We start from the raw sequence: 10,626 nt of genomic DNA on the forward strand, positions 1-10,626 counted from the left end.
AGATAATTAGTCTCGAAAAAGTTAAAAATACCATTCATGGTTTGAACGACTCGATTGCAGCGCCATGTAGTCCAGGCCAGGGCCACAGCGTCCACAAGCACATTAGAGGGGCCATCAGAATGTCCAGCATGGAACTCCCAGATGAAAATGAAAAATCGTACTCATCGGCGAGCACCTCTCCTTGCCCCTCGCCGCACACTAACAATCAGAATCACGTGAATCCACCTGGAAAACGTGTCCTACCCCCCAATAATTTATATGTGGTGCTGTACAACTTCGAGGCGCGACATCGGGACGAGTTGGACTTGAAGTAATCATTCAATGATAATCACTCAGTTAATAGACCCCGGTTATTTAAACGTTTCTATGCATTGGAGAATTTCGCCTACTAAATATCATCACGAATACTATACTTTGTATACCTTATGTAATTGAAGATTGTTTAAAAGTTAAATAAGAATTACATAGAATAAGAATCAAAAAAATAGTTTGGGCGAGACCTGAGTTAGGACATAGAAAAGTAACTGGGATTGTTCAATCTGCTGTCCTAGGGACTCTTTTCAATCATTGAATTATTTCCATTCATTTGCCTTTTGGTTAAGATGGGAGGATAGCAAATTGAACTGGGGAAAGAACAGGCCTCTTTGATGTCTCTACTAATATCTGAAACCTAATCGTTTCGCAGAGCTGGCTACAAAGTGACAGTAATTGATAAATCAGAGAAGGACTGGTGGAAAGGGAAATGTTTGGGCGGCCGAGTGGGTTACTTCCCCAGTGCATACGTTATGCGAGTGGAGTCTGGGCAAAAGACGCTTCAGGTCACTCGCAACTTACAATTAACTGACCAGATTACCCTACTACGTGACCAGGTATTCCTTCTATATGTTATAAGGCACACAATTACGCGCAAAATAACCTTCACATTTTTATAATCCTTATTATTTAATTGTCAATCCTTTGAATACTCTTGTTTCAATGAGAACGAACCAAATCTGAGCCAAGATCCTTTTTAACAACTACGATACTACATGTACTACGATAGCCCTAGGTATTTCGAAGTCTAGGGTCCTTCTCCTATTATGCACATACACGTCATGCTTGTCAAGTCAGATCTAGAATTTTATTCTCCTATTAATTGATAAGAATCTTGCCTTTATCATAATGGCGTATCATATGTTAAATACATGCACTTGGTAATCCACCATAATACTGTATCATCAACGCAATCTATTTATGCGAACTCTTCCCTAGATCGTGATTCAGGTTGGCGAGGAGGTAGATGGCGTAGCGATGGTTCGTTGCGCCGCGGATGTGAGATCAGCGGACCACACGGGCAAAGAGGGCGAGGTGCTGTACAAGGAAACTCTATGCCCCTTAAAGTATCTTCAGGAGGTGTGACAACAGCCTCGCCAATCAGGCGAGCGCCAGAATCGCGCGAACCTTCGCGAGCGATTCTCCGCTTCAGCACGACGTAACGCGGTCGAGAAATACTACGATTGCCTACAGTGTGCCGAACAGTGTCGCCACGTGACCACTGTTGCCAACAACAACAATCCCAGCATCACTGCGATCAACAACAATAACCTAAAACTAGTGAAAAGCACGAAGAACAACAGCCTGGTCGCAAAAGGCACTATGGGCAACTATCGAGTGACCAATTCCATAAACTCTTCATCGCTGAAGGAGAACGCTAAGATATTGGCTCGTTTGGACGAGACCAGAGTTCTCAAGAACACCAAAACCAGCAATTTAGCCAGGTCGACGAAGACCCAGCCGTTGCCTCTAACCCCAGCCAAGAAGAGATCTTCCCTGGCTCGTCCAGTTCGAGTTCACGACTCCTTCGCTCAACCCAGAAAGCTGTTGCCTATGAACTATGCCTTCCAGACCTTGCAGAAGGCCAGCGAGTCCACGTACGAAGAGGACGACTACAAGGAGACCGGCTGGCCTATCCGGCTGAGACTCGAGCAGATGCTCGAGCTGACTTTGCCGCAGACCAAGAAGAGGCCGAAGAAGAAGACGCCGATGATGCTGATGAAGCAGCAGCAGACCAGTAGACATGCGTGCAAAGACACGGAGAGGCTGCTGCGCGTACTCAGCGTGAACAATGTGGACCAAGATACTAGGTACAATGTCACACGGTGTTCTGTCATGTAGAGACACGCGTTAAGGGATTGTTGGAATGAAGTTGGAGAGATTGGTGCTTGTTGGAGGAGGTTTCTAGAAGATGGAGCCCCACAGTTACGAGGAGAAAAGGTCCTGCAACACGATCTGGACCATTCTTTTTTTTTTCTTTTTTTTTTTATATAGAAAGGCTCCTCTAGGTAGGACAAAATTAATTGATAATTTTAAAACATTCGGGGCGTATAGTTGGTTTTCGATGAATAAACAATCGTCGTGTAACGAATAAACAATTGAAATTTATTTGAAAAAGGTAGGCTCTCCTCCCGAGCACGGATTTAATATCGAAGCTCGGTTCGATTTCCAAGATGATGGCCACGCAGATGCGTGACCAGTCACGTGATATGTATTTCGCTAATAATAAGAAAATTCTTCGTTCAGTGTGACTCGTGTCTTAGTACTATTAATCGCTTGTTGAGTTTGATAAAATCACCGAAAATCGGGGAGATCGCTATTTGTATCGTTTTTAATGTAGACAGTTCGCATAAGCATAACGAAAAAAAAAAAAAAAAAATGATATTCGAGAACTATGATCGGTCTTCTCCCTACAAAGATGATTGTAATCATTTATTTATGCATTTATATCACGTGTCGTTTTCTTTCATTATCGTTGTTATTGTTTTGTTCTTTTTTTTTTTTTACTAATTTTGCACTAACGTGTTTAAATTGTTCGTTGTCTCTTTTATCTTGGTGAGATTTCTGTTCGGTTAAATATTTCTAACGTGATGGATATTTTTAGAAAGCTTTGCATATCGTGCAATAGTTATGATAATCGAGAAATATATTTAAGTAAGAAATTAGCTGGTGAAGAAATATATTGTTGATAAATGGAATCGTAACAGAAACGCTTGATCAATTAATATTTGAAAAAATTAAAGAAAAATCGAATATCATTGGAAATCAAGTAACTCGCAGAGTGTGAAACTTATAGAACCAATAGGAGTCCTTTTTCTGTAGCTGGTCGCAAAAATTCCCAAATTTCATCTTCTGCATCATAATAAAAATTCTTTATCATGAACATTAACAGAATATATGAAAAGAGAATATTTTTTTTATCAAATCTATAGACAAAGAAAATTTTCTTCGCTTAATGTAAATTGTTTATGCCATTTAAAAAGAATCCAGTTTAGAGGAATATTTTATAGATGAACGAATTTTTATTAATTTTTATATTTTATGATTTATGTAACAGTCTCACTACACCATTGAGCCGAATTAAAAATCGCAATCGAAAATTCTAACATCTACACGCTTGTACTTTACGACTAATTCCGTCCCCAAGAAACATTCAAACTGATAAAAATTCTGGATTTTATTTATTCTATACTTGCGTGAAATTCTAAAAAATAATTCACACCTCCCCCTTTTCTTTCTATAGCAACGATATCAGTCGACAAAAATCGTTGATAATTATTTTGTTGAAATTGTAAAAACAGTAGAATACTAACTGATTAAATTTATGGAACGTTTGAGAGAGATTATTATGCAGGGAAATGTTATCGACATTCGTCACTGTATTTAATAATGCGATATTTTATCCAAAGAGTTGACCAATTGCGTGATCTGCATTTACTTGATATGCATTTATTATTACAGGTTGTTTCAGAAGATACGTAACGCGCCATTTGAATGTGAATAAATAATAGAAGCAGAACTTGAACAAAATTTAAATTAAAAAATTTAATTTCATCTGACATTAAACAAAATTTAAGTAAAAAGACACGGATCATAGTTAAAGGTTTCAAAGTAGAATACTGAAGAAATTTGGAAACTTTCAAGAGACAGCATGGCGCCATTTCGTTAATTAATAATGTATCTTCAGAGACAATATCGTTATCTGTAGAACAATATCGTTGAGTCTAAGAAATATATGAACGTTAAAGATTTTCATTCCACTATTCATAAATGAAAACATTGAAAAGGATATTTAACAAATAAATGAAAATTAATTTCTGATAAAAAGAAGAAAAAATTTCGCGAAATTTGTGAGATTATCATCGATCAGTTGAAAAAAGAAATCAACAGATACATCATCCCCAGTATAATAAAACGTAAGGAATAGAATGTGACGAGTCTTCTTGTTGCTGCTTCTTAGTTTCTTAATGACATAAACAGAAAAGTTGCATTTCCAAGAAATAATTTTTTCAAAGAATATCGAAGCACCAAAGAGCATTTTTCATAACAAACGTTTCACACAGTATTCACGCATAGAAGAAAGTTATGTCAGAGAGTTCCGCGTACTTATTTTTTCACTATCCGACCTCATGGTGAGCTGCTGGATCTAGTCACAGATATGCTTTCAGCAACGTAATCTCGTCGAGTGTGCCCTGTTCCTGCTTAGAGAATCCTTCTCGACTGTCCTCGATCACGTCGAGCTCGTTGAGAAGACAACGAAAATCACTTTAAAGTGAATTATTGATAGCTACAAATTTTATTTGATCTGAAAAATTCATGAGTTCCAGAAATTTTCAATTTTTCTCCCAGATATATCTTAGATTTTCATGAAGTTGGGAATTTTTTACTTTTTTCATTTCATTTTAAAATGACAATTTTCCTCCCCGAAATTTTCAGATGATAAATCCAGAAAAAATCTGCGAGATACTGAATCTGGAAATTTCTAGGATTCGATCTGAGAGCTCAAGGGGTTGTAATCTAATACGCTACCCACTGCACTATCAAGATCTTTACGTACTAACTTCATTTTTGTCCATTTTACCTACATCAATTATGTTGTTTTCATATTAATTTAATTCCATATTAGTTTCAAATTCCAATTTTGAAAAAGGATTTTCTAATCTTACGTACGGGCTCGAATTAACACTTCACGAGGACCGAAGTCAGAGTAGATTAGGATTAAGTATCAGGGATAACCGTTGTGTTATTGTACGTTGTAACGCTACGTATATTATATTTCATTATATTATATGCCGTAATGTAACGAGTGCCCTAACCCTGTTAAACTGTATATCGAATTATTAACTGTATCATAGAGTGTAAGCTATTCCAACTACCACGCCCAGTATTTTCTAAGTATTACGATTATGCTGCAGGATGTGTTCGTGTTGTTGCAACAACTGCTTCTGATTTGTCGTTCCTTTAAAGTGACTTTTCATAACCCCAAAAAGAGAGTTATGATTCTACAAAAATGATAATTACACATTTTATATTAACAAAAATATATATTTTACCTTGTGTGTTGTTAAAGAAATCACAAAAATTATTATGAAGTAAATTGTTCCCTCTCAACCTTGGTATTAATGAAATTATCTCGATTTAGCGGAACGACAAACTGGATCGCAGGAACCAAATGGAACAAAGATGTCTACGACACCGCGTTCACTGTACCAACCGTTTCTGCACGAATGTTTTTGGTGAAGCGCTGTGGGTTCTAACGAAGCACGAATATGATTTCTGTTCGACAATAACGTCGAGCTAATACGGAGGATGCAAAACTACGAATGTACAAGAGATTTCAGGAACGTTTCGTTTCTACGTATGAGAGTGGCTACGAATTAGCTGTGTCTCGTGTGCCATAACTCCTAACATTTGATATATTTATCGAGTCTAGTCCATTTACAATGAAACCTTTCGTACACACCCGAGCAAATGTGTTTATCCGAATTCATAGACTGCACGAAATATATATATATTATATCTATATATACATGCACGTTTCATAAATCTCTACCTTGTCGACCGATCAAGATGTGTTGGTTTCTAGCACTATGGTAATCAGTAACTATGGCTAGAATGGCGCCATGTGAATGTTAATATAAATCAGTCCTCCTACAGATTTATGGAAATTCCTTGCAACCTAATGTGTGAAGCTAAGATGTTTGAAGTTATTGAACTTTTCTATAAATATAAAGTATATTTGGTTCATTCCTAGTGAAAATAGCTGATCACTAATAAAGATTAGCTCGAAATTAGTCAGTTGTCATAGTGTTAATGTGGCAGCAAAGAATTTGGCGAAAGGAAGAACTAGTCGCCAAACTATTTCATCTTTATTCTCGATATAACACTTCTGATACAGTACTTTTTTCAAATACTTAACATATCACGAAAAATAGCACATACGAAAAAACTAGAGCTACGTGAAGAATATAAAAAACACGAAGCAAATGCCTGAAAATCAAATGGTCATTTAGGATCGAAATTTCAAAAAGATTGAGAAATACATTTGTTAGGCGCGGCCTTAATTAAAAAACAGATCTAACACAACTTATACTTCAGCTGTGCCAAAATTGGCCACCTTCGACTCTTTCAGTGTCCATCGAATAGTCTTTAATAACTTCTTACAACTTGTATTTGGCGCCCCTGATAATAGGGTACTTGTCTCCGGTGCAGACACCACGGAAGTCGTCCAAGGACAAATCGTAGATAAGAACACCACCCAAACCTTTCGCCTTGGCGTAGGCAGCCTTATTGCCAGCTGTGTCAGGATCCTCATAACCGACCCAGATTCCGTCACTTCCTGTGTTCTCATTGTAAGATTGGAAGGCATAGCCGCCATATTTCTTGGATGGGTCACCAACACGTCTTAAACGACCCACAGCAGATTCTGTCAGCCTGGAGCACACCTCAGCGTACGAAAGAAGTCCTGGCGTGTTTGTGTGTGGTCCTTCGGCTCCCGGACCATCGGTGACTATAGGTGGTACCCCTGATATTTGACTGTCAGACGTGAGCTTCCATGTCCTAGCGTATGTTGGGATTCCCACGACTATTTTCGAGCCTGGAGTACCGTTCTCGAGCCAGTACCTTGAAACAGAATCAATACTTTACGGATATTTTAAAATTGTGCTACGTAAATGGAGATTCTAGAGCATTTCGGGGATTGGAACGCTTGAAAGCCAGGGAGTCCCCTTGAATTGAAGGGAGAGGGATAAGTAAATCAATAGTACAATAAACAAATTCTTAGTAATTTAGAATTTTCAGAAACTGGTGTAGATGGAGGATTTGGGGAATTTTGTAAACTAGTGAGACCAGGAACCAGGAAGTCCCTTTGAACTAAAGGAAAATTGATTTTTTATGAAGTTATTGGTACAATAAATTTCTGACGATTTGGGATTTTTAATAATTGACGGCAGAGGATAAGCATAGCTTACAGAAGTTCCTCACCTGGTTGTGGCATCAACGTTGTCTTGGGGGACACGTCCATAACTCTCATAAATGGGTGCTGGATAATCCCCTTCTTGTGGATTACGTTCTGGCGTTTTTTGGTCGAAAGTGAACAGGTGCACGGCATCGATGTTGGGTGCCAGCAATCTCGCATCATAGTAAACTGCAAGATATTAAATATAATAAGATAGAATCCACAAGAACAAAAAATTACGAAAATATTACAGAACTAAAAAATATTTCTTTATTTTGAAATATCCAAATTTAGGGCTTATTTTTGCGTGGAAATTTATACACAAAAGTTAAAAATATTAAAACTTCGAACTTATTCAAACACGTGTTTGATAACTGCAGCAATTTAATTGCCTACATAAGAATTAAAATTAGTTGAAATTTTCTGATAAATGTAACAAGTAGGTGTCTAATAATTATGACCAGCAGTGTATGTTATTTGCAATCAATTTTACCAACACAGAGGTATATGGAAACACGTTACAGGTCCTACAAGTTGCCAGATTCCCTAAGTTCAATATTTAGAGAACGTGACGCTGGCCAGTTACACGCACAGCCACAGATAAGGCAAGATTGGTCGCGGCAGCACGTTCTTAATTTCGAAGCAAACAGACTACGTGATTTCTATTAATTTTTCGTCCCTATTTCCTCGTCACATCTGGATACTAATATCATATCCAATATACCTATCGTCCAAATCTTTAATCTCACCTGATTGCAAACTCGCTATATTGCCATCTTTGATTAAGAAAATTCGTTCATAACAATCCCATGTTATGAGAGGTTTTAAGAAGTTAAAGAAGTAACAGAGTAAAGAAGTGAAAATGGAGTCTGAACTTACTACTACTGTTGACATGAGGAAGTACAGCAATAGTTAGGCCCTTCATTCTTGGTCTGAGTTGAGCTTTCAGGTCACGGACCAAGATGGTAAAGCCATCACGATGCTCCTGCTCCTTGTCATCTTTGAATTTACCATAACCAAAGGTCTTCTTCAAGCCATGCCAGAATGATCCAAATGCACCACGTTCTTTCTTGACTTTCACAGGTGGGAATTGCCAAGCCAGGTCAAATCCATCAAAGTCATAATCATTGAGAAGACGGTTGATTGAGTTAATGAACTTGGACCTTGATTCTGCCGTCTCAGTCTACAGCAATTGAGGATGTTAAGTTGTCTTTTTAACTTAGATTCAGTTTGAGTTGTAATGAAAGTCAAATCTGAAGTATTTAGAACTTTGTGCCATCTTATAGCAGTAAAGAAAACTATGCAATGTTTAATAATAATTTCAATATTGTTTAATTTTCAATTTCCAAATGAAATTGTATTTAATACTATAAAGAAACTTACATTGTTTGTCAACATAGTCTAGATCTAAGATATTTATAGGAAAAAATTACAATAAAGGACAGCTCCTTGAAGTCAATCAATCCTGAATTGCAATCTATGTATAGAATTGAGTGACGAACAAAATAATACTTACAACAACAAGATACTTGTGAGTGTCATCCTCAGGATCAGCATTACCACCAATGCTGAGGTAGATCTTCAGATCTGGGAAGCCTTTCTTCAGTTGTGTGGCGAGTTTGTAGTAAGAATATCCAACTCCAGTGTCCAAAGATGGATTCAAAGGAACAACTTCTAATGTCTCTGTATTAATTCCTGCAAACCCATAGATCAAATGTGTGCAGAGGGATAGTGCTGATCGAACATCATCCAACTGGAACTTTCCTGGCCCTGAAATATATCACAATAAATTACAATAAGTGTCAAAAACACAACTATTGAAGAGCTATGGAAGAGTAGAATTATTTTGAATTAATTGACAATGATCAAAATAATTAATATAATATATAAATCGTTATTCATTTAATAAGCATTAGGTGAATGAATAATAATTGATAATCTTTCTATTATATTATCTAATCTACGGATTAATAATCATTAATTTCTAATCTATAATTACTAATTGAATGATTACTAAAATCAATAAACGATTAACAGTAATGATATTAATCATCATTAAAAATAAATCAGTTATATTAAATAGAACAATAACGATTACTCTAGCATCATAGAACGTTTAATTGGACTATAATAATTGTTGATATTATTAGTTTTTTCCTTGTTCAAATATAACGTTAAAATGTTGAAATATTCAACATGAAAGCAACTGATCAATTTTAACATCTCAATAGGCAAACTTTCTATTTCTCAGACTATAATTTCAGATTTTAATTGATCGAGCAAATTGATAGGTTGTTCGATGGAATAACGAAAGAAATTTTACCCTGTCGGTTGAAAGCCGTGCTGTTCCAATAGCACACAACTTTATTGTGCTCATGTGTGTCAACACTGAGCGCCGGTTGGGCGCAGAATACCGCAATAGCGGCGAAAATTAGCACTTTCATTTTCACAGACTGGTTCTACGGAAATTAACACACAGTAAAATTAGCATATTGAAAATAAGATCTGCTCCCAAGAAATATTGCATTATATTTCTATATTTGTAATTTAGTATTATATTTCTATATTTATATAATTAATAAATATCCCACAAAGGTTTAATATAAATGAATGATAACGTTATGTTTGCAATAAAGAAGATAAAAAGTTGAAGAAGTCCATGAAAATTGAAAAACAAAATAGCAACTACGTATATCAAACATTTATACAAATTCAAAGGAAATATCTACTTAAGCAAGTAAAATTATAAAAAAGTAAAATGTCTACTACAATTTCTATTAATAGATTCTCCTTTTCTTAGCCATTAACAGTTCCTATATGCTATACTACGTGTCAGCAAGCATAAATTCAAATACGCCTATTATCCTTCCAAAAAGATGATTGAAAACTATCTGACAGTAGTTTAAAACTTTAGGTTACAAATATAAAGAAAATGACACTAGATATTACCAAAATATTAAGAAAAAAATTCAGGCATATTACACATTGGCAATCGATATATTCTCAACTAATACCGAAAATATACAGATAGAAATCACATAATTTTCAATCGCACAATCTAAAGTTTCACTTTTAAGGATCTGAAGAAATTGCCACCGTATAAAATTAAAGATGGCCCCAATAAAGAGTCCAAGGACGGACGTATTTTTCGCCAACGAAAAGATAAAACAAAAACTGTCTGTAGAAACTTAAAAGGCTGAATGAAAGACGTCTTACCTTTTCGAAAGGAAGAAACGGACTGTCGTGGCGATTTCTTCGTCAGGGACTTTGATACCTTGGATAGTTCCATTGAATAAGGTAGTGGGGATATTGGATCTCTTACGTCAGCGAAATGATCTTTCAGAAACCGTTTCTTC

The 10,626-nt window shown here is 36.3% G+C and overlaps 3 protein-coding genes across 8 annotated transcripts in view; 2 read left to right on the forward strand and 1 right to left on the reverse strand.

Annotated features, from left to right (window-relative positions):
* The window catches only part of LOC100649910, a 76,813-nt gene extending 75,195 nt beyond the window's left edge, over positions 1–1,618 (forward strand). For all 5 annotated transcript variants that reach the window (XM_048413247.1, XM_003403125.4, XM_048413249.1 and 2 more), the window contains 3 exons: positions 61–310; positions 686–869; positions 1,252–1,618. In XM_048413247.1, the coding sequence (XP_048269204.1) occupies positions 61–310; positions 686–869; positions 1,252–1,398 (581 nt within the window). In that variant the 3' untranslated portion in view covers positions 1,399–1,618. The remainder of the gene's footprint in view (positions 1–60; positions 311–685; positions 870–1,251) is intronic.
* LOC105666957 lies at positions 1,399–5,838 on the forward strand (the record flags this gene model as incomplete). The annotated part of the gene is made up of 1 exon (XM_048413341.1): positions 1,399–5,838. A coding segment is annotated over one exon (756 nt), but the record flags the coding sequence as incomplete, so codon positions are not given.
* Positions 5,839–6,160: 322 nt separating this feature from the next.
* LOC100650230 (chitinase-like protein Idgf4) lies at positions 6,161–10,623 on the reverse strand. 2 transcript variants are annotated; one of them, XM_012319801.3, is made up of 6 exons: positions 10,487–10,623; positions 9,594–9,729; positions 8,787–9,040; positions 8,150–8,453; positions 7,297–7,459; positions 6,161–6,936 (listed from the first exon to the last, which is right to left on the reverse strand). In XM_012319801.3, exons 2-6 carry the CDS (start codon positions 9,712–9,714, stop codon positions 6,474–6,476), a joined length of 1,305 nt encoding a protein of 434 aa, XP_012175191.1. In that variant the 5' UTR covers positions 9,715–9,729; positions 10,487–10,623; the 3' UTR covers positions 6,161–6,473. The 2 variants fall into 2 exon arrangements, with proteins under 2 accessions (XP_012175191.1, XP_012175190.1); XM_012319800.3 differs by having other exon boundaries at positions 6,161–6,954.
* Positions 10,624–10,626: the final 3 nt, after the last annotated feature.

This window comes from Bombus terrestris, chromosome 16 (assembly GCF_910591885.1).
Source record: "Bombus terrestris chromosome 16, iyBomTerr1.2, whole genome shotgun sequence".
Lineage (NCBI taxonomy): Eukaryota > Metazoa > Arthropoda > Insecta > Hymenoptera > Apidae > Bombus > Bombus terrestris.